General features: G+C 36.7%; 2 protein-coding genes across 5 annotated transcripts; one reads left to right on the forward strand and one right to left on the reverse strand.

Annotated features, from left to right (window-relative positions):
* Positions 1–8,472: 8,472 nt before the first annotated feature.
* Positions 8,473–13,764, reverse strand: LOC132103691 (growth/differentiation factor 6-A-like). Its single transcript, XM_059508788.1, has 2 exons — positions 13,290–13,764; positions 8,473–9,845 (listed from the first exon to the last, which is right to left on the reverse strand). The coding sequence occupies exons 1-2, from the start codon at positions 13,624–13,626 to the stop codon at positions 8,965–8,967; spliced, it is 1,218 nt and encodes a 405-aa protein (XP_059364771.1). The 5' UTR covers positions 13,627–13,764; the 3' UTR covers positions 8,473–8,964.
* Positions 13,765–17,189: 3,425 nt separating this feature from the next.
* On the forward strand, positions 17,190–26,758 carry LOC132103277 (syntabulin-like). Of its 4 annotated transcripts, none has more exons than XM_059508245.1 (8): positions 17,190–17,211; positions 20,617–20,671; positions 20,798–20,975; positions 21,191–21,397; positions 23,064–23,163; positions 23,502–23,651; positions 24,692–24,844; positions 24,960–26,758. In XM_059508245.1, exons 2-8 carry the CDS (start codon positions 20,648–20,650, stop codon positions 26,113–26,115), a joined length of 1,968 nt encoding a protein of 655 aa, XP_059364228.1. In that variant the 5' UTR covers positions 17,190–17,211; positions 20,617–20,647; the 3' UTR covers positions 26,116–26,758. The 4 variants fall into 4 exon arrangements, with proteins under 4 accessions (XP_059364228.1, XP_059364226.1, XP_059364227.1 ...); XM_059508243.1 differs by having other exon boundaries at positions 17,192–17,211; positions 24,689–24,844; XM_059508244.1 differs by lacking the exon at positions 17,190–17,211 and having other exon boundaries at positions 20,520–20,671; positions 24,689–24,844.
* Positions 26,759–27,367: the final 609 nt, after the last annotated feature.

Here is a 27,367-nt window from a genome sequence, read left to right on the forward strand (position 1 = left end):
GGCAGTTACAGAAGTCTTCTTGTATATGCTGCCTCAGGTGATGCTACCCTCGCCAGAGGTTTGTAAAATTTGAGCTTGCCTCTCCCGTGCGGTTCAGCGCCTCTGCGATGCTTAGGAATCTTTAGGTACACACGCTAAGCTCTGTGTACTTTCTGAAAACCACATGGTGGTTAGTATGCACTTGAACACTTTGTGCACTTTCTAAAATCCACGTAAGTGGTAAGTGTGCATGCAAGACTCTGCACACTTTCTGAAATCCTGTACGGTAAGGGTTATGAGCTCCGCCTCGTACCCTTTCTTGAGATGATTAGACCTTGGTTCTTGGACCTCTGGTATTTGTTTATACACTTCAAGCATTGCTTCCCTCAACATGAGGGCCTATTTGGGCGATTCTCATGGTAGTTTAGCAGCACTCCCCTTTTCCAAGAAGGGTCGCCTATGAGTGCGCTACCCTGAATTCTGGGTTCTCCTCTCATATGAGACTGAGTTCTCTGTTTTTTCCCCAGAGTGCTCCAGCATTATTTCCAAAGATCGAGTTTATGACTCTCAAACACACTGTTTTGAGATGCACAATTCAATCTATGAGCTGTTCTATCAGAGTGCCACGAGAGCCCCTCCTTAGAACAGTATTTGAAAATCCATGCTATGGTAAGTGTGCACATGAAGTCTTTGCACACTTTCTGAAATCCACACTGTGGTAAGTTCGCATGCTAGTATTCTGCATTCTTTCTAAAATCCTATATGGTGAGGGCTTTGCGCGGTTGCTTCGTGCCCTTTCTTTAGTTGGAAAAAGCCCCGTTCATCTTGGGCGCCACTCCACCTATGTATCCTCGGATACCTATCTAAACAGGGTGTTGCTACTAGGGATCTGTTGAGACAGCTCCTTCAGCAAGCTTATGCGAAAGCAAGTAGTAGCCCCTGTGTTACAGGCAAGACTTGGTATAAAATGCTAGGTTCTTAGCCGTATCCCTTTAAAGGAATATTTCCTGATTCCAAGCCTTCAGCTCTACCCCTGGCCGAGGCCCTAATGATTAAGTTGGGTATGTAGCTTAGGCCATTGGCCGTAAGGGGTACTGTCACAGACAGCCGTCTAAACGTCCCAGGGGCAACTCCCATGGAAATGGTAGAGTTGGTACTTAGTGCTCGCCATGATCCTGGCCTGCACTCCCCTCAGCATGGCGGCGTGGGTATACTGTTCCCCATAACGCCCCCTAGAGGACGCAGTTCGAAGCATGGTTCCCTGAGTAGGGAATGAGACACTGCGTCCTCTAGCTCCCTGCCATGCTTCGGACGCAAGCTTCAGACGAAGAAGTGAATGACGTGTTCTCCCGGTGCTTGTTTATAGTCACGCCGGTAGTGACGTCAGAGGCTGTCGCCGGCCTACTTGTTGGTGTCTTTTCAATGTATGCTTTAGACATGGGTCATGATGATGTGTTCCCCATAGCGCCCCCTAGAGGATGCAGTGTCTCATTCCCTACTCAGGGAACCATGGTTACATTCGTAACCTGAGACAATTTTCCATCAGCTGCTAACCTTCAAATAAGTCTAAAAGCAAGAAGAGAAACTTCTTCAACTTATAACCCCCTCTTCTAATCACTACCCCTTGCAGGCTAGGTCTATTCAGAAAATAGCATTACTCTGAAAAAGCAGCAAAAAGTATCTGATCATGCACACATGGCTAGAGATTTCTGATGAAAAACTTCTTTCTGGAATCCCAGTTCATTCTCCAAGTCCAAATTAAGTGCATGTGGTACACTCACTGCTGAGAGTGTCAGACCACATCACGAATGCAAGCCGGCTGACTGTCTCCCAGACGGGAGCCTACAAAAACGAAACACATCCGGAACAACTCATCTGTTTGTTGTTTGTGTGTGTGTTTGTGTGTGAGAGGGGAGGGTGCGTGTGTACTTTCAGAATTGCACTCTTGAATGGCACCGTCGAGTTACACCATAAATCTGTCCTTCAGACAAAATGAAAAGAGCTCCCTGCCATAAAACATCTGTAACAGTTCTATCCACCACTAACACGTAATGGGGTAATTACCAAGTGGGGGGCGGTTGGTTTTGGGACAACGCTGAACCCCTTTTCTTTAGTAAGGCTCAGGGAATGTTCCGCCTGAAACCCTGAAATCTTAGCGAAAGTCGATGACACCCGGACTCCATCCTGAAGGTGCATAATTGATGTCTGATCTTTTTTTTAGGAAAACTATTTGCTCCCAGCTGGCCATTCTCCACACCTAATCAAGCACAATTGAGGTTAACTGTATTGTGCTGAGTTGAAACGCTAGACAGGTAAGCTGCAAAGCCTCATGACTAATGGATGGTGCAAGCCAGTAGAGGCTGTGACCTTTTGAGACACCCCAGGCACCATCTACAGAGCCTGGTGGTGTCCATCAGGCCGACTTACCAATCAAGTACCTGAGTTCTATCCCCTGGCCCGCCCCCTTCATGGAGGGTCTGTTCTTGCTAGCTTGCTACTCATACCCCATGTTTGTTTTTCTCAGTGGATCACTTTACAGTACAACTCCAAATGCTCTATTGTTCACGGCAGTGTAAGCTTGTTTTTATGAAATCAAGCAGGCTCATAGTTCTCTGCCTCACCCGAACACGTTTTAGGAGTAGCAGTCAAGGCACACGGCCAGCAGCTCAACCAGATGGAGGGTGGCAAAGAGGTCGTGTCCCTGCCCCGCCACCAAACACCACTATTGTCTGATCGGCTGTGCAAATTTACCCTGCTCTTAGCACACACTCTAACCAAACCCTGAGACAAGAAGCACGCACACATAACGAAAGTAACCAATACCAGACCATTGTCTCCAAACACTCAACTGAGTGTTTAACAATGCCTAAATAGTTTCCAGAAAAATAAAGTATCTTGTCAAACAAGTGTGTGAGATGTTCATCATTGCAGACACCCTGCAAATATTTGCGTATTCTCCCTTTCTTAAACTAAAACAACCAATCGAAAACATTCTCCACACGCTACTATTAGATTTGAAATGTTTTGCTGCCGTTAATGAGATAAAAGCACCGACTCCGTTTTCAAAATGGCCACCGGCCTGTGTTATAATGCAATTAGCAGGTAAGCTAAAGCCAGGTCTTACTCAAAAGCATGTCAGGCTGTGACTGTGGAGGGAAACTCAACAGATGCCCCATTAGAGGAACTTCAACTTTTTTGAATCATCTGTCCTACTCTGTCATGTGTTTTTTAGAAAATCAACTGCCACTAATTGCTTTGGACACTATTGATGATATATAACCTTATTCAGAATTTCTTTATTCAGAATAACATTATTCAGAATTCCCATTTGTGTGTTCTATATAATATACATATAATATACATATACATATAATATACAGTTTTATTTAAACAGTTTTGGTAGAACACAAGAAGATTTTAATTTAGCAGCTTCCAAAGCAAATAACATTTCCAGAGTCTGTTCTGATAGAATCACAAGACAGTAAGGCAGGAAAATATAATTTGGTATAGATATGTATAGTTATATTGTATAATCTTTTATTTTTGATGTTAGACTTTGTTGGTTTGCATTTAAATATATTGGTAAAACGCCCAATTAAAGGAACACCATCTTTTTCTTTTCTTTTTTTTTTCATCTGTTTTATGTATTCCAGTAAATTGATTGCCAGTAATTTCTTTAGCCACCAAAGGTTTTATAACCTTATTCAGAATAATATTACTCAGAATCTTTCTCTTGTGTGTTCCACATGAAAAGAACATTACAGCAGTTTGCAAACCTAATAATGGGTCCCAAGACTCTTTTGACAGGATCGCAAAAAATGGAAATTTGATTGTTTATAGTAGTGTACAGATATTGTATAATCGTGTATAGTTAGGATAAGCAAAAAATCAATTAATTAATTAAAAAGGAGCTAAAACAATTACTTAATCTTTTATTGTCGGATAGTCTTGCTTGGTCATGTGTATTTCTGCTAATCAGCAGCCGCTAATTTCTTTGGCCTCTATTGATATAAAACCCAAAAAACATTTTCAAAGAGAACAGTGGTACAAAATTAGATGAAAGGTAATCTGACCTTTGACCCCAAGGCATGGGCAAGTGTATGTACTGTTTGGGTCAGCCTTTTGTCTTTGTGTCATGTCCAGTGGATGAATGCAAGGCTAAACTGGGGGTCAGTCAAGGCATCTGCCACCCTTCAAGCATGCTCACATTCACCCTCCATCTTCCCATCTGTGTGTGCTGCAGTCCTTCTGTCTCCTCGGGTGCACACTTACTGTCTTTTGATCTGTCTCTCTGCCCATTCAGTTTTATGAACAGGCTCCTGACACATGCATGTCCTGCCCTTACTTTAAATCCTAAATTTGAATCACTAAAAACACAACAACATTAAAAGTTAAAATGTGTAGGTACATTCTGTGGTACAATGTTTATTATTACAACAAATTATTTTTGCTTGTCTCTAGTTTTCTTAAAAATGCAAAAATCAAGGTTACTTTGATAGAAGTAAAATGGGGCACATTTTTGGAGGACTTGGAGCAAAAACAAATGCGAAGCTTCTAATTTATGAAATTTGTTTTTAAAATTGTGAATTATAGGAGCTGTCATAGTCATTTTAGGGTTTAAGGCACTGCATTGTATTGGCGACAAAGTTGTAAAACTGAATGTCACTTAACACAGAAATAGTAAGCCATTTTCTCATACTTAAATCATATGCACATTTGACATTTTTAAGGTTAAATCTTCTGACTGTACTAAGGAAACTATTAATGGTTATGACCTGCCCCATTTACTTTTATTGTACGTGACTCACTGCAAACCAGCTTTTGCTTTAAAGAAAATGAGGAAAATATTTTAATAAATTTTTGTAGTAACCAGTGTTGTCACAAATGCTGTCACTTAAGCTTGACTTGACTCCTTTGTCCCTCTTTTGAATTATTATTATTTTTTTTTTTGATGCATCCATTATCAGTAACTGATTTGTAAGACTATGAGAACTTCTCAGAATCAAGAAAGAATTAAAATGGTATATTTTTGAGCCTCCACAGTCTAAATCCTGTCTGATAGTGCCATGCACAGATGTGATGTTTCAAGGCTATTTATGAAGAACATTCCCCAAAACTGCACTGAAAGGTATCTGTCCCTCTGCCAGGCATTTCAGTGTACAATTTTATGAAGGAAAACACACACACACACACACACATTAGACATAACATTCAAATAAACAGTGATGTCTCAAGAGCCATTCCCGACAGCAGAGGATAACTCTCCAATGACCAGGAAGAGTCATTTATTTAATGCAGCGCTGAGTCCAGGAATGCACTGAGGAACCCAGAATGGTAAACTCTACATTCCATTTTGCTAAACACCCTCTGTATCTCCTGCATTCTGATCTCCATCTACTCTTTCTATGAACCTGGCCATTATCTCATAATCAAATAAGAGACGGAAGTTTTGGATCGTCAGTTGGTCTGTATTTTTACCCTATAATAGTTCACTGATGTTCTTTAAGGATTAAGAAATAGATTTTGATCAGCTTCATGCTCAAAAGTTTCCGGAAACCTCAAATAAGGATCCAAATGCAAAATACGGTGAAGCTGACATGAAGCCTGCCGTATCTAGCAAGGCAATCCCTATTCATTTCATCTCATCCAAATAAATGTATCCCTTGTGTATCTTTCAATGCAACTTTTTATTCATGCTGTGCACTATAAAGTTTTAGTGAGTTGAAGCTTTAAATGAATATGGTAACATTACAGCAAGGTTCTATACATTACGTGAAATAAGAACAATATTGGAAATTTAACAATTATTAATCTCCTTTAAATCTATCTATTTTGATTTCTACATTTACTAATATATTTTTAGCCTTATAAGTTGTTAATGTATATATATATATATATATATATATATATATACACACATATACACAAATATATATATTCAGTTGTTTAAGTGTATATATAGAGAGAGAAAGAGAGATAAAACTTTTCATATTCAGCAATGATGCATTACATAGATCAAGTAACAGTAATAAAATAGATTTTTATACAGTTTATATATATATATATATCTTGATTAATAAAAATGTTACAAATTCATGATACCTAATCAAATTATGTTAACAAACCTAATGTAAAGTGTTACCATGAAGATGGTAAATCTTGTAGAATGAGTTCTTGTGTGTATCCATCTTTATTTTTAGACAGATCTATTAGGACCTGTAATGGTTGATGAGATCCCACCTGACACAGCACATGCTGTCTCCATCCTCATTTTAAAGACATTATCATTGTAAGTATCATTCGCAGAGACAGCTAAAGAGCACATTAGCATCTTTTTACCCTCCTTGAACAAACATGTGTAGAGTGACATGATACTGTAACAGAGTCTGGACAACATATAGCATTTCAAAGCAATTTCCTAATTGCTTCCAGGCCAAGGCTGATGCCTATATGAAAGCAATCCCTCCCTTCAACCTTCTCATCTAAAGATTGGGAAACATTACAGTGTTGAGAATACTTGACCTGCGAATGGCTAATTCATTGGAAAACAGCCTGTTGCACATACACTCAGATCCACGCTGGAGATTTCACTATTTAAACACTGAGAGGTGACAGTGCAACATATTAGCACCATTACACAGGCCTGATTATTGGAGCAGAAACGTATGTGAGGATAAAAACTTTGCTAATAAAGCACTGTGAAAATGAGCCACAGAAATCCCATGGGGTTTTAAAACTGTCTGAGAGCTAATAAAAATGTGAAACAGATCAGGTGAAGAGCTGGATTATCTCAGGAGACGATCTGTCAGCAGAATGGAAACAAAAGATGGACACATGAAAAGAAGCTGCTGAGTGAAAAAAAGAATAGGAATGTTAGACTTCAGACAAACATTTTAACTCTGTGTGACACTTTTTATGAAACTAAATGTTTAATCTAATCGATAAAGCATTACATTTTTTCTGCAGAACACTGATGATCATATTTAATTAATGTAGTTAAAAAGTATGAGTGACGTAACATCCAAAACTATGGAAGCCAACATGCAATTTACATGAATACAACAAGCATACAGGATTTTTTTTGCCCAACAGCTGCTGCAGTGGCTTCCATGAGGTCATCATCTTCTGTTTCCTAAGACATTTATTTTACCCAACTGATACATTACTTTCTCCTCTAAAGGGTTTGGGAGACTGATGTGGATCTGATGACTTCCAGTGTAGTTTATGTCATAGAGGTTTTTTTAATTATTATCATTATTTAAACTGTATGTGGGAGAAAATAAGAATCTAAAATTTGATGTGCTGAATTTTACAGATTAGATTAAACAAGATTTAACCAAGCCTGATTTTCTGCCTACAGTAGCTTTACATTTTATTGATATACTTAATATTATATATATAATCTACAAAATACATACAAACCCTTGATTACTCTGATAGATCTGATAAACTGGAACCTTTTAATATAATAGGTCATTGCCATTTAGTTAAAAAATGTATATACAATTTAAACTGGTTAAAAATTTTAACTTAAAAAAAAATTAAATGAATCTTAGGAGTCAGTGGCACTACACAAAGTGCATTTATTCCTTTTATTAGTACAGTAATATTTTGGATTATTATCCATTGATATACTGTATATATATATATATATATATATATATATATATATATATATATATATATATATATATATATATATATATATATATATGGGAAAACCTTACACTAGCTGAATGCACCTCAGAACGTAGATTCTATGCAATTATGAGGTAGACATCGATAATGGCATTTCCATCCTCAGCAATGATGAATACATTTTAAATTAAATCTGTTTTATCAGCGTAAGAAACACACGATTATCATGAAACTCTGTACATCACAAATAATAAAATAATTATACAATAGAAATTATAGCGATTTGAGTGCATTTATAAATGTACATTAACAAAGAAACGTGGGTTTGCATTTCTTCATACGTTGCACTTTAGGATTTACTTTACAAATATTTACAGCTCATAAAATGTACAACAGTGCATTCAAAGCTAATGTGCATTTAAATATAATCTCGCTCTCGAGTGTATTTTTTTAAACTTGTCAGTCGTTAGGGAAAAACGCTTCTTCCAGACTTCTAGGACAGTTGCGGAAGTGCAGTTGTGGAAGATACAAACGTTGATGGATTTCCATTTTTTTCTTCGCAGAAAGTACAAAATGAAATTGTGTGTATTTTTACCTACATACAAAAAACCCCAGGCACTTCAAAAAAAGGAAAAGAAAAGAAAAGAAAAGAAAAGAAAAGAAAAGAAAATAAAAGAAAAGAAAAGAAAAGAAAAGAAAAGAAAAGAAAAGAAAAGAAAAGAAATCAGTCTTCAGTCAATCTCGTTATGCCTTATTTACTGTTTGGTACATTCACCTTTGCCCCCAAAAGCTGAATATGATTCTTGATTACGCACCAGTGGTTCGAAAAAAAACCGTTTCCAGGGCACAGCGTTTTGCTCATTCATTATCCATATACCATACAGTATATTATCCATATAACTAGCAGATGAGTTTGAACAGGTGCCCGTCTCCACATTCTTCTGAGTGCACGGAGATAATAGTGTAACACAATCCTCAGTGAATCCTGTCCAGACGGTCACGCACTAAATCTGGCGTTTCTTCTGCCTGTCTCGTCCGAGAGACACACGTTAAAGAGATACTTAGGTTTTTTTGAACACGTAATTACAAAAAGAAACCCAGCATGCGTAAAGAAAAACGAACCTTCTAATGCAAGATTTTGTTCCAAGTCTAGAGAAACTGTACACAAGCTCATGGCACAACCGTGAACAGTGGCCTGTGGAAATCTTTTTTTTAATCGTCAAAAATGTCTCTACTGAAGAATCCCTTTTGCATAAGTGAGAATGCGCAGTATGGGCGGCTCAAGCGCGTCTTTGAGCATCGTTCAAGTGTTTTATGCCTTGGTGCCAAACCCTCGTGTGTGATTCGCTACCTACAGCCACACTGTTCTACCACCATGTCCTCGTACTGTTTGTACACGACGTTGTTGCCGGAGTCTATGTATAGTATACTAATAGGGCTGAGTTTTGTGGGCACGCAACAGCTCGGCGGCGTGCTGTTGGGGTCCATGGAGTTCATGAGCGTCTGAATGATGGCGTGGTTGGTCGGCTCCAAGTGCGACCTCAGTGGGAAGTCGCACACGCCCTCGCAGTGGTATGCTTCGTAATCGAGCGGAGCGATGATCCAGTCGTCCCATCCCAGCTCTTTGAAATTGACATGCAGTGCCTTTTTGCTGCATCTCGATTTGGACTTTTTGCCATGCCGTTTCCCATGGCGATTATTGAGCGCAGTTCTCCGTCTGCGCCGCGCTTTAAACTGCAGTGCGCTCTCCTCATCCTTGTCGTCTTCTCTGTGAGACTTGATCTTCTCTTTCATCTCATTAAACAAGTTTTCTCTTTTCCTAGACCGCGTGTAGACCACCAATATGGCCTTTTCTTGCTGCGTTCGGCCGTGCCGGTGGAAACCCAGTTGATTTAGGTCGATTTCGGTGTCAGATTTGCTATGCGTAACCTTGAGCTGCAGACAAAGCTGATTCCCTTGGTGTCTGTTTTTAAAAATTCTCCAAACGTCCAGAACCTCCCATTCTGCTTTCCGGGAATCCTGAAGATCAAGGGATCTGGAAGCCAGTGGCCTCTCTGATCGACACGAGAGTAGATGAAGAGTGTAGTCGCCTGATGGGGACGGTTGGACATCCCCGGGCGCTTTACGATATATCCTTAATTCAGCACCGACCAGCTCCTCTTTGTCTGAGAGAGTTGAGACATCAAACAGATACTTTTGTCTTCGCAAAGGAGAGAGCGTGAGATTGTCTGCAAGATAAAGAGAAATAATTGCAGTCAGATTCACTTAGAGTGACTCACATTCTCATTAAGGAGCCATGTAAAACCTAAAACTTTATTTTTTTGGCTCTTTTTTATCCTTTAAGTTGGAAAATACACACAAGATTTAGCACAAAAGAGTAGCTAGCTAAAATAAAAACGAAGATGATGAAGATGCAGTAGCTTAGAAACTCACAGTTCCATTATTTTTGTTAAATAGTTTACTGTTTTGCTTTTTATAAAATGTTTAAGTTTGGTGTAGCTAGCAAATAGGCCTTCAACATTTAACTACTATTTATTGATATTAGAATGCATCTTGGAAATAAAAATAAAAGATAGATGCTGGCTTACATTCTCAGAGACCAGGCTTTATTTTAGCCTTTCATGCTGGAAAGTGGGGCAGATTCACACAAAATCAAGTCTAAAAGACTGTCCATCTAAAATTAGCCAAGAAGCTTAATATGATGAAACAGATGTAAAAGTGAAAAAAAGTGACGTGACATACAGCCAAGTAACCATTAGGCCACGACTTCCCTACAAATTAACCGGATAATTGATGACAAATATTTTCAGAGAAATCATTTTTGCCTAGTCAGTGGAGCAAAAATGTGTGATTTCTCCAAGGTTACACTTTTAAATCTAATTTAGAACCCTCTTCTTATTAAGAAACATTTTTGATAGTTTTTTGGGGGTTTTTTTTTGGTGAGGGGGGGGGGGGTAAAAATTATTGATGGCACATTATAGGTTCTTCAGATTAGAATTGTTTTTAGGGGACTATGAAGAATTGGTAAATTTTCTAAATACTAGACATTTTTAAAAAGTTAGCTAAAATGTTCTCATGTGGATCTGAAGCATGTTTTGTTTCTGTTTGGAATGTTTACGCGACGTGTGTAGTTTCCTTATGCGTTTTTTTTCAAATGACTACCTGCAAAATAATTTATCATAAATATGTACAGGTGATAACGCAAATAAGAGAGATCTGGTAGGCATAGTGAGGAAGAGAGAGAGAAAGAGAGAGAGTGGGGGGAAAGTGTGCGCCAGACACAAAGCGACATACTGTACGTGCTGAACAATGCACAATTAATACATTCTTTCCCCTTCAGGAATCCAGAGGCCTAGTCGCAATTTATCAACGCCTTTTTATCTCTCTGACGGACCAAACGAGAAGCATTTATCTGAATTCAAGTGGGCTTGTGTATGTAAAAATTTTAGTTGAACTATTAGAGTATTATCGCTCCAACTACGCCTCGGGCACAGATATAATTTAGCCTGAACAAAATCCCAGACAAATACGTGCATAATTTTGAACAACACCAGACTAATTTTAATATGGCTGCTCGATAGTAGATTGTTTTTTAATGCTTAAATACAAAATAACTGCACTGCAGTTCAAATGAAATCAAACCTAAAAACGGCATTTAATTTGTAGTTTTAATTAATATTTAGAACAAATAAATCGAAAATGAATATTGTTATGGCATTCTTTGTTCATGCGCGAAATTAATTTTCAAATAATTCAAATGTAATGTTTGTTTTCGTTCCTGTGCACATATGGTCCACATTAGAGTTTTTATAAGACCTCAAACAGATCGAATACAAGGTCGCCAAATAATTAACAGTTCTGAATTCCCTCCCACCCCATTGAAAAGCACCTCGCTTATATTTCATCCCTTCTGCCAAAAACAACATCCCCGATCAAAAGTGATTATTGCGCATATAAAATGCAATTGCATACAGCAAGGGTTTACGCGACAGCCTAAAAAGATAACCGAGACAAGTGAAGGCCACTAACAGAAATTCATAAATCACACAATCGCACACTTTTAATCAATGAACATTCTTCTCCAAAAATTCGATTATGTAGGAAGAGAGAGAGAGAGAGAGAGAGAGAGAGAGAGAGAGAGAGAGAGACTCTCTTGGTGTGGCTACCGGGGCACCATCTGCGTTTTAATGAGTTACTTACAAGTGCCAAAAGTAATTTTCATACATTCCGTTCGTTCTTGTCTGATCTTGCAACCATAACGATCTAAAATTTGGGGAAATGTCTTATCTGTTTTGGAGGAAATTCCTTCCTGTTACACAAAAAGATTGCTGCCTTATCATAATTGAATAGCGCTTGAGTGGAAATGATTCTTGATGACATTCAGCAGCGAATGACGCGCATAGCCAAGACACTGTATATAACTGGAACGGTTTAATTTTGCATGAAGTATTGATGGTAAGTGTCACACACCAAAAGCAGTTCAAGATGCTTATAAAAACGTTTTGATCTGTAATCTATAATCCCGCGTAATGCACTAAACTATCCACAATTTGAAAGCTATGAAGGCAGCAAAATGCCCCAAAAGCAACAATTGTCCAAACCTAAACAGACGTAAGGTCCTTTCCGGTTTTTGCTCTTCTCTTTTGGTGATGTTCCACTGACTGAACTAGTTCATTACGGGAGAATAGACAACGTTTGATATGTTATGACATGGGCACTCAATTAGATCACCCAGTTCAAATACTCCAATCAGCGGTTTGATGCAAAGCAACCCTCAGAGGGTCCAGTGAAGGGTCATAGCCAATGACACATCAAATCAAAATCAGTGAGGAGAGTGAAGTTTTTTTTTCACCAATTCAGTTTGCGGTGCTGTTCTTTCTGCGAACGCGTTTATCTGCAATGGAAGAGTGCGCTGTTTTCGCCGCATTTCTCTTTCTGTCGCCTGTTTTTGAGTTCGTTTGCCCTACAATGTTCACACAATTACTTTGCTTAAAGGAAATCCAATGTCACTGCAACTTATAAGCATATCATTGTTAAATAGAAAATGCAACTGAAAACTTCAGAAAACACCGAAATTAAGTTTTAAAAGCAAAATGACTATTTCTATTGAACAAATAAAATATTTCATTTTAGAACAAAAAAAGCTAATTTAATACTATATTATGTCCTAAGGTAAACTAGTTTTTCCCCGCATGAGGTTTGTGAGAACAGCTCGGACTGCTTGCGCGCGATGACGTTAAGGGATTGATTTATTGCCTTCATTTAGAAAACGCAACAATTAGTGTTTTATTGGCATGTTACCTTAGGGTCAATTTAAAACTAATATAACTTTATACTAGCCGAAATATGAGTTCGTGCTGACCATTAAATTGTGGCCCAAGCCCAGGACGAGTGATCACCATCCCATTAGCACACGAACAAACCCTCGAAAGTTATTCATCCAATTTCAGGGGAAGATATCATTACTTTCCCTCTAACAATAAACTAGGTCTATTTATGTTGCTTCACAAATCTGTGTCTAAAGCATATTCATAATGTTTTAATAATTATAACCTGTGTTACAATATCACAAAGATTTCAAAGTAAAATAATGGTGCATTACTAAATATTGAAAATGCATAGATACATAATTCAGACAGATAATGCATGTAAGAAAACAAAACAAAACAAACCTTTTCCCCTGTCAACAAAACTCGTTATGGTGTTTGCAGACTTTGAAGAGCGAAAAAAACTTGCATTGAGCCCCAGTTTTTCAGCTGCGGAGTAAGTCCTGTATATAGAGATCATGTAATCGTGAGGCACAACCGGGTCCTTTAAATCATCCACACGACCCGCTCCCGGAGAGGATGCGAAAATCTCTTTAAGAAAGTTGTGTGACCTTTGTCCATCATGCGCGCTCCTGGCACCCGTGCTCCTTTTCTGAGATATAAGCGCAGCTGACTGGCAAAACGGTAAACTCCAAAGGAAAATGAAGAGCGTGTAAAAGGCGACTGCTCTCAAGGCATCCATGGTGATTCTGTCCCCAAAAAAAGTGAAGGCGAGCCGTGTCTTCCCAGAAAAGCCGGGTGTTTTGGTTTGTGTTTGTTTGTTTCACGAGTGCGGACAGCGCGAGATCTGTGTTGCGTGCCTCAAATGAATGCGCCTGACGCTCGAGAGCAAGAAGCTGCAGACACACTCGCTCGCGAGTCACGCCTACTCCACAGACGCTCCTGGATTTATTGGAGAACTTCTCCAGACTTTCTGTGCACCTCCTAAGGTACGTCATTATAATCATTTCCTATATAAAATGCATTTAAAATGTATTTCTGTACACCTCCTAAGGTACGTCATTATAATCATTTCCTATATAAAATGTATTATTATTATTAATTATAGTCTAATAGGGCTTCAAAACATATTATAAATGATAATAATAATAAGAGTATTTTCTTAAAATAAAAATAATAATTAATTTAATATAACAATAATATAACTAATAATATATTCTAATAAAATAATTAAATATGGTTAAATGTATAACATTGAGATATGTTATATCTAAGTGTATATGTTAATGTATAAATATGTATTATTTATGCAATTCTATCAACAGAAGTTAATATAAATTATAAAGGTATAAAATGTATATTAAATTATGAAATACATTATAAAGGTATAAAATATATATTAAATTGTGAAATATATTATAAAAGATGCTTATACATAGTAGTTATTATTTATAAACAAATATTATTCATATAGATAAATAACGCCTAATACATTTAACATTTATATTAATTGTATATTTTATATACATTTTATATGACACACACACATACATACATAGAGAAAGAGATAAAAAGCTTTTTTCATCTATATTCCTAAATCTGAAAGACATTATTGTAACTGTCTTGTAAAAAGTCTCACTTCTATCCTCACGAAACCTGTCTGCAGACACTTGGTTAATTGTCTAGCTTCACCTGTCCCGTTATCTTGCGCTGCAGTGCCTCCTTGCGGTCATCAATTGCAATTGCGTTGCATTTAAAAAACAAAAAAAAGGCTAAAGTAGAAAAGTTATTAAAATAAAACATTAGTCGATGTAGGTGGATTATATTATTTAAAGTTCATATGTTTCAACAAACTCCAGTGCAAGCAACAATTATATGGTCAGACACATACTAGTGTGTATTCAGGTTAATTAATTTTCCCCCAGTCATCTCATTGAAAAAAAGTATTCAAATTTACCAGAATCGTCAAAAAGTGTCCCAGTTTACCAGAATTCATAGGGAGACTGGGTTAGATTTCACACTTCTAACTAGTGAATTATAAAAGTGAATTATAAGTCTTGTTCTCTATATTTGCATATACTGTCGTTGACTCTCATTAAATACACAGTTATGGAAAACTAAATGGTAAATGGTACCCATTGTGGTTTTTGAAAGTGCTCTAAAGTTGAGTTGACTTGGGAAAACAACTAGTAACATTGTTTTAACAAATAGCGTAATTAATGAATGGTAAATCAAATACACAATTTCCTACAGATTTGTACAAAGAAACTACTTCCCCTCAACTTAATCTTTTACTCTAGGGTAGACCATTTCCGCATCAGTCCTCAATCACAACGGTGTAATATTTGGGGTTTATTTTACATATTTCAACGGTAAAACCACTGCTCCGGGTGTGTGTTCACGGTATGTGTGTGTGTGTGTGTGTGTGTGTGTGTGTGTGTGTGTGTGTGTGTGTGTGTGTGTGTGTGTGTGTGTGTGTGTGTGTGTGTGTGAGTGTTCCGAGTATGGGTCATCATACTTGGCTGTATGTCACGTCACTTGTCACGTCACATAAAACGTCTACCATCAGAGGGCAGTAAAACACCATATTATTATAACTGCGTGCCCATCATTTAACAAACAAGACACTAAGGCCTATATATTCAGTAGGCCACTCGTATTAGCTTGACTTTAATTTTTTAATCAACGCGAAAAAGTTATTGAACTAAATGGAACTGAATAAAATCATCTGTTTTGTATAAAATAGGTTTAATCAATCTTCTGAACTAATTTGGATGTAATACTGAATCGGCATGAGTCTTCGACTCGGATAATCTTATTTGGAGAACGACTTTCACTCGCAATGACTTTAAGCTCGTTTAGTAAGTTGACTTCAGCACCATGGAGAGCCGACGCCTCCACCCGCTGCTTTCAGGCTTCACTTGATTTCAGTAGGAATCAAACTGAGAGAATGTTATTGATTTCAACATGTTAACAGATGTTAATTTTATAGACTACATGAGTAAAGAATTACCTAGGTTTGGTGTTTTTGAAAATCCTGGTCGTACTGTCGACAATGTATTGCATAACCAACAGGTCGTTTACCATGTAGCTACCGTTTTAAAACGTTTTTAATCAGATAATAATAATAAACGATACTGTTATTCATTTATTTTAATTCATAATTATTTGATATGTAAGATCATTTTATATACTAGTTTTTTAATTTGTTTTAGTACAATAATTAAAATGGGATTCCTTTAGCATATTTTTATTTTAATCATTAAAATAAAGCTTATAAAATAAGACTTGTGTAGTCAGCTCTTGGTTAGAAATGTCTTCTGTGTATAGACATGAACTCACATGTGATGCCAGTGATACCATAGAAGAACAATTTTGGGTATATATATATATATATATATATAATTATTATTATTATTATTATTTTATTTTTATTTTTACTTAATGTGAAGAACATTTTAATAAGCTAAGAACCCTTTTCCACTATAAAGAACCTTTTGTGCAATGGAAAGTTTCCACGGATGAACCAACCATCTATGCCAATAAAGAATATTTAAGAGTGTAGGTCAAATCCCATTAACCATTAATAATGTGTACGACATTAACACAATACTTTTGATGAAATCATAAGGTGTCACTAGTAAGTGTCATCAGTATATAGCATGAACCAAATCAAATACCAAATATTAAATTTCATTCGGCCATGTAAGGGTTAATTCTTGCTGCTCATTACATAACACACTTGGACCGTTAGTGAGATTTACGTCGTCCTGGCGATGTCAATGTCCTCAGCCTCTTTTGCTTGAGCACGTACACTGATGCACTGAGATGTGGAACAATCTGGCTTCTCTCGCAGACAGACGCTGAGAGTCCATCACATTACATCACATCACATCAGATCAAACCAGGGCTGAGGATCGAGAACGCGCAGTGTGTTGTTTTGAAGAGATAGGGAGGAGTGCATCCTTCACTCTCACTCACAGGAATCCATCCAGCGCATCACGAGGCAAGTCTATTTAATTACTGCGTCACACAGTTGTTTACCATAGCTGGTTTTTATTAATGCACATTTATTAACGCAAATAATGTTATGCATTCTAATATTAAGAGATATAGGCTATTTTTAAATAGAATAAGACATGTTCTTTATTGCCTCTATATTAAACATGTTTGCTCTAAACTTGAAGTAGGCATTGCTGTTAATGAATTGTGTAAGCTTAATGTTACATTTGAAGAAACAATTAGAAAAAAAATGTAAATTATATTTTCAAGTAGTAATGCATGTGAATGTGTGGTTTTTTTCAGCAGCTAAACGTCTGTCAATCAGGTACTGTCAATCAACTTTGTTTTAATTAAGAAATTTGTTATACAAGCTGAAATAATATAAAACAATTTTTGTTTTATGAGTCTAGTTTTGACAGGATATTTACAGAATGCTATAAAACACTAAAGATGTTTAAAAAGTTTAGTTTTTTATTTATATAATATAAAAATGGGAATGTTTTATTTATTATATTTTAATTATATATATATAATTGTTACTTATTTAATATTTTTTTTAGCATTTTATACTGTAATACAGTAAAGAAATTACTGTATTACATTGTCAAGAATTTAATAAGAACTCGTTTTGAGATGAAGAGGGCATTAAAATAACAAATAGTAAAATGATAAAAAAGTACAAATTATATAAAAAAGTAAATAAATGACATTTTTAGTCCATTTTTTAATAAAATTATAAGATTTACCTGACTACTAAAAATAGTGGTTTCAAAATGAAAAAAGTGGGCTATTTTAACTCTACAATGAAACAGAAAATTAGTTAAACAAGACAAAAAAATGTGGGGCAACATCCCAATGCTTTAATTCTCACCGGAAATAGAATAAATAGAATAAAACTACCAAAATAATAATAAAAACCCTTTTCAGTTAAAAATGTATGGAATGCTTTACAGTATAGACGGTTACAGAAAAGAAAAGCGAATTGAGAAAAGGAATTGCTCAATTTTGTAATCATGCACACTGACTAATGTACAATGTTTTTCAGAGAAAGCACTCGAAGCAAGTAGCAAATGCATTTGTGCACATTACTCTCCTCTCAGTAACACTGAATCATCCCTGCTTTCGTGGACTAATGACAGAATGAAGAGCCTCTGGTGCTAAGGCAACTGATTTAAAGTGTCTCTAAATTAAAAAATTACATTTTTAAATTAAATGTTCCCTCCTGCTGGAATGTCCTGCCCAAATCATTCCGAGTAGCTAGGTACTTAGCAAAAATCGGCTAAAACACATCACTTCCATCTTTATTTGAACTCTAGCACTCTCTTTTCTATTTCTAATCTTTTAAAAAAGTGCCCCTTTTAGACTTGCACTCTATTCATTACTAACTGCTTGTATTCTTAAAAAAACACTAGCTTCTATATTATTTCTGTATTCTATCTATTTGCTTTCTTTTTATTTATCATTCAATTATCAAATGCAAAAAAAAACCTCTAACACTAGCTTGCTCTATTTCTATTCTATCTGTTTTATTTATTTATTATATAATGATAAAAACTTTACATGTACTGCATTAAGCTAACTGAGACGTGTTATAGCACTTGCATATCATTGCTCTCTTGTTAATTTTGATTGCTTCCATTATTCTTATTTGTAAGTCACTTCGGATAAAAGCGTCTGCTAAATGAAAGAATTAAGAAGTAAATAGATGTGTTGTGTTGACTACATATTTGGACAGAAGAAGACAAAATGTTTTACATAACTGCATGTCAGAACTAAAAAGACTAAAAAGTTGTTCAAATGGATTATAATGAAAGTTTACAGTATATTTTGATAAAAGGGCTTAATAACATATAGTATGTACACTCTCAGATAAAAAGATACAAAACTAGTACCAAAATGTACCTTCAAGATCCTAATATGTATATTTTAGTGGTAAATAAGTTACAAAGATGTACCTTTTAGCTTTTGTACCTTAGAGTACTGCCCGTGTGATAACTCTGTACCTTTGATTCTGAGAGTGTGAGGTGAAGCAGATTTTTACTATCAAGTTTTATGCATGAAATCATTCTTCTTAATTAAACATGAGCAGTACATTACATAAGGTGTTATGAGTCAACAAATAACCTCTAACTCTGTGCCTGCACTCCTGTTTAATCCCCTCAAGCCAGCCATGCCATTTGCATAGGACTGATGAGGTGATTTAAGAGAAATTGCATCAGTAACTTCTAACTATATCAAGCTGAAACTAGTTTCAGCTTTTCAGTTAGGCTGACATGAGGTAAAAACACTAAGCTTCTTGTCCTGAATTTGACAGTCAAGCTAATTGGCCAAGTAGAAAAAAAGCCATGTTTAAAAGTTTGGAGATGGGGCAATTTAAAAATTTTTTTTTTTTTTTTTTTTTTGCTCGTCAGTTCTGCATTTATTTAATCAGAATACAGTAAAACAGTTCAGTGTTATGACAATTTCAAATAACTGTATTCTGTTTTAATATTTAAAAATTTAATTTATTTCTGTGATAGCAAAGCTGAATTTTCAGTAGCCATTACTCTAGTCTTCAGTGTCACATGATCCTTCAGAAATCATTCTAATATACTGATTTGCTGCTCAAGAAACTACTTATTATCACAGTTGAAAATGGTTTTGCTGCCTAATATTTGGATAGAAACGTGATGAATAGAAATTCAAAAGAACATTTATACGAAATAAAAATCTTTTGCAACAGTTTACTTTTTATCAATTCAATGCATCCGTGCTGAATAAAAGTATTAATTTATTTCAAAAACATCTTTTGTTAATGATAATGTACATTTTCAGTTCCCTTTGTGTACATCAAATCCTTTTTTTATTTAAACAAAGCACAAAAATATAAAACAACATAATACTTGCATAATTTAAAAGGAGGTGGTGACATAAGATACTCAAAGTTAAGTAGCATGCTTTCCTTATCCGAAAGGAATGGGCGACCTACTTTAAGGTTGTGTTTTGACTTCTTTTGTAATGAAACATGACATCTGGACACAAAATGGAAAGAAGCGAGCACCCAGCTATGCAACAAGTGTCAGCCTTAAGGAGACAATTACATCATCCACACTGAAAACAACCATCACCCTTATATAACCAAGAGAAACTGAGAAACAAGGCACACGCAACAACAACAGACACCACTAATGACAGGAAATGGACCAATGACGTCATAGTCAATCAAGCGTGATGCATGATATTAAATTATTCAGCCATTGGGCTTTGGTCTGTTAGTTATGAGCAGATCTGGAATCTTAAATAATCTATCCAGAAGGGTGGGGATTTATCATCCCTCTACCTAGACAAGGATTAAATTGACCATATTACTTCCTCATCCAAGTGCAAAGCCTTTTACGTAACACTTGATACATTCTCTGATCATCAGAAGAATCATGTTTAATAATACCACTGGATCAGTTTAATTTAGAATGAGATTTCCTGCAGTTTAATTCCAAGTACTTGTGAATTAATTTATATTTAGTGGGTGCCTGAAACTCCAGTATGATAATGCACTACATTTTATGAAAACATATTTTTAGTATTTAAGCATTAATATTGTAGCCTGGCACCAGAACCATTCATAATCTGGGTTAAACCAGCCTGGCATCTTGCATCATGTCCTCATTCATTTTTACACTATTATTTTACTTTATTCTGGGGTTTTTGTCATACCAAAACATGTTCAAGCAATCTTTTTTATTTTTTACAGTTTTACTTGACATATTCCCTATTTAAGAAGAATGGGACCTTTTCAGGCATACGAGGTGCTTAACTATCTTTAAATCATTTCTGTATAAACACATTTTTAAGACATGCAAGCAAGATTTATATTGGATACTAAAACAACTTTAAGGAACCAAGCATTATTCAGATTTTTTAATCTCCTGCAGGTAAAGGAAAAGGGAAGCATGCGCAGCCGTATCCCTCGATTTGTCCTCCACCCCTTGCGTACTAAAGCAAAGGAGTCATCAGTGTCCAACATGCCATTGTCAGAAGAAGAGAGCAAGGATTTTGACATTAGCTCCCAGCACTCGAAAAGAACCATCAGTCCTAACAGCCTGTCCTCAGGTAGCACACAAGAGCTCGCCATGACTTCACACCATCCTGATAAGATACTTGGGAATTTTATTTCAAATAAAATGTTATATCCACACTGAAATGTCATTATTTGCTCTATGATGGCTTTTAAGTGTTGATGGCCCTGTATGTTTGACCTCTCTGATAAGGAAAAGCACAGTAGTATAACCTTAAATCATAATTTCCACTTGGTTCTGTTTTCTCAGATGATACTGGATGCCCAAGCAGTCAATGTGTGTCACCAACCAAGACCCTATCAGGCTCTGACAACAGCACATTGGGTTCACCCGCTCTGGGAGAGCGCAAGGTCAAGGTGAAAAGAGTTCGGATGAACATAGTGGCCGAGTGGAGCACCCCCACACAGAAGCACAAGACACGAGAGAAGCAACAGCATTCACCCATTATGCAAAAAGGTAATTTTATTTCTGCAATTATTACCAACTTTTTTTGATTCTATTAATATTTTTATATATAATATTTTTTTATTTTTATGTACTTTGTATAAGTTTATTTTAAAATAATACCAGTAATAATTGACTTTCCAATGCTCAAAAACACATCAATCAGGCAAAATAATTTAAAAGAAAACAATTATTTATATGATTTTTGAATCATATAAAGATTATGAATATGACATCAGGTCAAATAATTAATGTTTACAGAACTGCATGTTTTCTGCATTAAAAAAAGTAGAGAATCGTTTGGTTTAGAAATCTAATGTTTGGTTAGTTACATACACAACCACGGCTACTGAACCTACAATGACAGTTTGCACATGGTATCTTTATCAGCTTGTGTGCAAGTGCGCACGTCCAATGGGGTGCAAGTTCAAACACGAAAATACATGCAGTTCTCCAAAGTTCTGTTTTGAAACAAGGGTATGATGAGTAATTATTTTATGTATTTTCATGGTCGCACATGCCTGTTTAATCCATTTAAATGTTCTTGGGATTCTGCTTGAATGGGTTTCTCTGAAGACGTTTTTTGAAGAAAAAAAAAAAAATGGAAACAACAAAATGCAGGATGTAGCAGGTGCCATGTGCTTAATTACCCTTTCTGATAGATTGGTTGGTTTGTAGATGGCCAATCAGTGCACTTAAAAGCAGTTCGCTCCTCCCATCGTCTGTGAGAATTCACAGCAATTGAGCTTGATTTGTATTGAGCAACTTGCACAGTTTTGTAATTGTTAGTGAGTTTGTCACATTTGTTTGGTTAGTTAGGTAGATAGTAGCACGTTAAAAAAGTACACACTTTATCATGGTTTTGTCAAAAGGAAAGAGATGCTTCTCAGGTGTGTATATTTAAATAGTATATTTTTAAATGTATATTTTAAAGTAAAATCAAGGTCCTGAATTATCGTACCCCCTCTTTAGCATATCTTTGTCTTTGTCACCTCCTTTTGAATTTAATGCTTAATAAATGTTATTTTTTGATTCGATTTTTAGATTATTACTTATATACTTCAGAGGATTTCTATTTGCTTTCCCTCTTCAATGATATTTCCAGGAAGTATGTAATCCGTATTATATCTCTTTAGTCTTTAGTTTAGCAGTAACATAATAATATAAGAATATATCATGCTTTAAAAAAACTTACAACTTTAAATCTAATGATAATTTAGCAGTTAACATGTTGCAAGATAGAAAAACATGGCTACTTTTGAATGGCTGTCAAAGTAGAAACAGTGTAGTTACGGCATCTACTAGCAGGGTCTAATTGCTAAAGCTAGCTAGAAAAAGTTAATGGTTGCAGGTAAGGCGATATTCAAGCTTACATAAAAGTGCTGAGAGAAACCGAATGTGAAGGATTCCTCTGTCACTTAAAAAGATTCAGTCCCTGACTTCCTAAGCCTTAGCTCTTCCATAATGGAGGCAGACAATGTTCATCACAGAACTCTGTAACCCTATATCCTCTGACAAGCCTCTTTAATCTTGCTATATGCTAATTAGAAATGTGCTTGGGTTGGGCATTTGGTGGCTTTGAAGTTTCTACACTGTCTTTTTAGATACCCTTGAATAGATATGTTTAGCTTTTTAGAGGAAACTTTAGACTTTTGATCCCCTATTTTATGCACTATAGGCAGTGAGACAGATTTCAGCTCATCTAGAAGCACTGGAAGCTACAAGACACATGAAACTCAGCCCAGCAACTCTGCAGGGAAGAACTCATCTTCTCGGAGGTACAGTTTTTATGGTTTATTTTATGTTCCTGAAGCTTAATCCAAGCTGGTTTGTTTTGAATTTTTGTTTATTCTGTGTCAGATTTTATATTTCAAGTATTTTTAGTGAGTAAAACATTGATACAGTATGCATCATTGTTGTCACATGATATTATGTGAATGTTAAATTCAGTAAATTACAAATGCACATTTTGGTAAATGTAAAGAAGTAGGTTAACGAGATATTCCATGTTTACTGCTTAAAGAATGAGTTGCACGGTAGATTGTTGTTCTAGACATAGCCTGCGTGTCTTGCTATTTACTGTCCTGTCCTATTTGCTTGCTCTTAGCTCCCTCAGCCGTGGGCTTCAGATCAGAAACCTGCCTGTGTTCAAGCCTGCAGGAAGCCCTACTGCCCCTCGCGATGCAGAGCTTTATGCTCCATACAGGACACCCCCAAAAGCCCCCTCCATTACCAACAGCAGTAGCAACTCCAGTTCTACCAGAAGGTATGGACAAAGAGGCAGAAACAAACAGATGGTAGGAAGTTGAGTACACGATAGATGAAATATATTCAATGTAGGGTTCAGGAGATAGTGTTAACGTGTCCTCAACCTCTTCACAGAATAAAGGATTAGATTGGTCATGGTTTGGCTGTGCCAGGCTTTGAGGGGATTTTGACAAAATTGTCTGCTCTCATTTTGCCCCCGCAGACAGAAAATCCATTGGCTGGCTGATAGGACTAGAGTGTTTTTCAGTGCTACATTTTTGTAGAGGGTGAGGGGGGCATTAATATTTCATGTGCACACAGTCAGTATGTTTGAAGATATTTAAGGTGTGCCATTTAGCTTATTAATAGCATGATGTGGTATTTCTAGGTTTGTAGGTTTTTAGTTTTCCTTTTTATGGGATGGAGGATTTCTTGTTGAAATTAGTGTTTCTAGTTTATTCTGGTATATGTGGTTTTCTTTTTACCTACAATCTCCATTTTGCCAAATTGCTGCTGCTTTTTTTTTTTTTTTTAAATCTAAGCACAGATTGTGTGTGCTCTGTAATACCTCTCTGAGCTTCTCCAGGGTCCTTGTTTGTTCTTCCATTGTTTAATCTCTGGCACAGATACAAATTTGACTTTAAATCAGCATAGCAGGTTGCTAGGATATTGTGCCTCTTGTTTTACTGCCTGGTAACAGGGCCATTGCTTTGTTTTTACTTTTTCTTTCATAATTTCTTTCTTTCTCTTGTACTTTTAATATATTTGTACTTTCATTTTCTTTTTTGCACTTTAGTTCATTGTTCTTTAAATATGAATATTTACATTGCTACCCTATTGTGTGGTTGGTTGCATTTTCTTTGTTATGGTGACTTGTTTAATGTTTATTTTTTTCATATTCGTAAAGCTTTTTGCATTTGGATAGAAACCGAAACTTTACAGACTTTTCGTTACAGACACAACAGGCCCATAGTTTATTACTGCAGCTCTTTCTGTAGCTTTTATATTGGCATGCTTCATCAAATTTAAAAAGGTAAACTTGCTTTTAACTTTTAGAAGAACAACTCCTGTACGCTACCATTCCTGCGGAGACAATCATGGCATCAAGCCTCCCAATCCAGAGCAGTACCTTACCCCTCTACAGCAGAAAGAGGTAGCCATACGACACCTCAAGACAAAACTCAGAGACTCACAGAACACCATTTGTGACCGGTAAGAGCCTGCTTTTAATACTTGCCCTAATGCGTTGCTGAATTGCAGTTCCCTCTAGAGCTCTGACACAATTCACAAACTGATATCACACATTTTCCACATTGATGGGTTACAGGGAGGCTGAGATTGGGGAGCTGAAGTCCCAACTAGGGCGTATGCGAGAGGACTGGATAGAGGAGGAATGCCACCGTGTGGAAGCTCAGCTAGCTCTTAAAGAAACACGCAGAGAGATCAAGCAGCTGCGGCAAGTGGTGGAAACCATGAAGAACAGCCTCATGGAGAAGGACAAGGGCATCCAGAAGTATTTTATTGACATAAACATACAAAACCGAAAGCTGGAGTCCTTGCTCCTCAGCATGGAGTTGGCGCAGAATGGCTGCAACTTACAGGATGAGCCAACACTGGACTTTATCTGTGAGTCTTCAGAAAGTTCCGCTGCAGGCAAGTTGGAGATGGAGCTACATGGTGAAGAACAAGCGGTGGAAGAGATGGCTGATAGTAAGCTGCTGGCCAATGATGAGATGGCCAGCAGAGCAGACATTCTGGAGGCGGTTCTCATGTCCACTGCAGTTGATTCCAGTCAGGATGGTGGCACCAAGGTCATTCCCCAACCAGGACTGTCCAACTTGGAGCTGAGTGTCTTGGAAAAGAGCACAGGGGGACATATCTCAACCGACCCCTTTGATGCAGAAGATAAAAGTGTCCAGACTGATGAGATGATTTACACTGCTGATCTCCAAGCCCTCCTTTTCCAGCTGCTAAAGCTCCAAGGTGGTGGCTTCCCTGGCCTTCTTATTTCTTTACCCCACCAATCCCAGGATTCACATTCAGCACAGGTTCCCAAAAAGGTTGAGGACTTGCCTGAAGCACAAAAACCCATAAAGGAGGAGGATTTACCTGAAGCACAAGATTTAGTCAAAGATGTTGGCCCCATTTGCACCAGTACTGCCCAAAACACTAATAGTGATTCCAGTCTGGGTTTTTCTGAGCCCAAAATGAGTCCCCAGTTCATGGAAGAGCTAAATTTCAACCTCAAGAATCCCAAGAACACCTCTAGCATGGCAGTGGTGGGAAAAAGCCACTGGAGCAACAACTTCTTTGTTGATCTGGTTGCTGTGGCAGCACCTGTTCTCCCCACGGTGGCGTGGCTCTATTCGCAGCATGGTTTGGTCGGAGGGGCTCCTTTGTACAACATTGCAGCTTTAATTCGAGGCTGTTGCATTATGGGATTGCACTCACTCCGCCATGTCTCTCACAGGCCAAACACTTAGTGGCCCTCACCCACAGTTACATCAGGAGCACTTATAAATGCAATCTTAAAGTAGAAATTGTGTTCTTGTTCACCTGTGATTATTTGCATACACTTATTTTACATTGAGTTGCGAATCATTCCTACTTTGCACTGTGTATTTTTGCAATCTGAGGCACAAAGGATGAATTTAAGGGGAAATAAAGGGACTTGTTTTGTCTTTTTTTTGTTATTTATTGCTCTTATGTTTATGTATAAATATTTTTTTGCATAATCCGATCATCTGGGTAGGTGATTGTTGCTCGAGTCTTGTTCTTTGCTGACTGCTATTCCCTGCTTTTTATAAAAGAGTAATTTAGTGTGACAATAGGGGTTAATTGTCAGTTGGCCGTCGTTTTTGTTGTAGTTAAATTGTCACGTGTGTTCCAAAAGAACAAAAAACTTCTGCCAAAGCTTACATGTGTTCAGTGTTTTAAGTGAAACTGTATTTCTCTCCCTGGAGTTAGAGCTTTTACATGTTGCACTGTGAACTAACATTTACCAATAAATGGCAGCACTTTCCACAGTACAGCAAACACTTGTTATGTGCCTGAGCTATGTGCAATATTTTTGTTTATATCAGATGTATATCATATTTATTATTAAAGCATGGAAAACCTCTCCAAGTTTGGACTTTTATTGTATGTTAGAGCACAGGGAAGGTATTGCATGATTAATATTTAAACTTGTATTACTTTTCTAGGCCCACACTAAATCAGTGCTCACAAAAAGCTCTATAGAATTTGAATGAATGACATTTACAAAGTGGTACAAATCGTCCACCATTTGCATGTTTGCTAATGTGATAATGCTTTCAACTACCAATAGGAGAACAGTATTTTATATATAAATTAAATTAAATTTATGCATTTAGCAGACACTTTTATCCCAAGCGACTAACAGTGCATTCAGGCTATCAATTTTTACATATCATGTGTTCCCGGGGAAACATGATTTATGACTTATATATATATATATATATATATATATACTTTTTGTAAGGATACTGCAGATTTGCCCCTTAAATTAGTGCAGAAAATGCAAAAGTCTGTTGATTACATATGGGCCCATTTTTCAGCTATATCTGCTATTAATAAAACAAATTAATAAATAAATGTAATAAAATCTTCATTAACCCATTGTGGAAGGTGAACAAAAAGGTTTAATGCTGTGATGTGCACAGCAAAGTGAGCTTTAATCACTGATCCTTAGCTTGAATTCTTTGCTGTTTACAA

Source organism: Carassius carassius, chromosome 24, assembly GCF_963082965.1.
Source record: "Carassius carassius chromosome 24, fCarCar2.1, whole genome shotgun sequence".
Classification (NCBI taxonomy): Eukaryota; Metazoa; Chordata; class Actinopteri; order Cypriniformes; family Cyprinidae; genus Carassius; species Carassius carassius.

Excerpts from the sequence above, each read along its gene's own strand:
- LOC132103691 (XM_059508788.1), bottom strand. The coding sequence starts at position 13,626 with ATGGATGCCTTGAGAGCAGTCGCCTTTTACACGCTCTTCATTTTCCTT. Across the intron at positions 9,846-13,289 it reads TTTTGTTGACAGGGGAAAAG|ACAATCTCACGCTCTCTCCT; the intron begins GTTTGTTTTGTT and ends TTTATCTTGCAG.
- LOC132103277 (XM_059508243.1), top strand. The coding sequence starts at position 20,648 with ATGGGACCTTTTCAGGCATACGAG. Across the intron at positions 23,164-23,501 it reads AAGAACTCATCTTCTCGGAG|CCGTGGGCTTCAGATCAGAA; the intron begins GTACAGTTTTTA and ends TAGCTCCCTCAG. Across the intron at positions 23,652-24,688 it reads AACTCCAGTTCTACCAGAAG|AAGAACAACTCCTGTACGCT; the intron begins GTATGGACAAAG and ends TTTAACTTTTAG.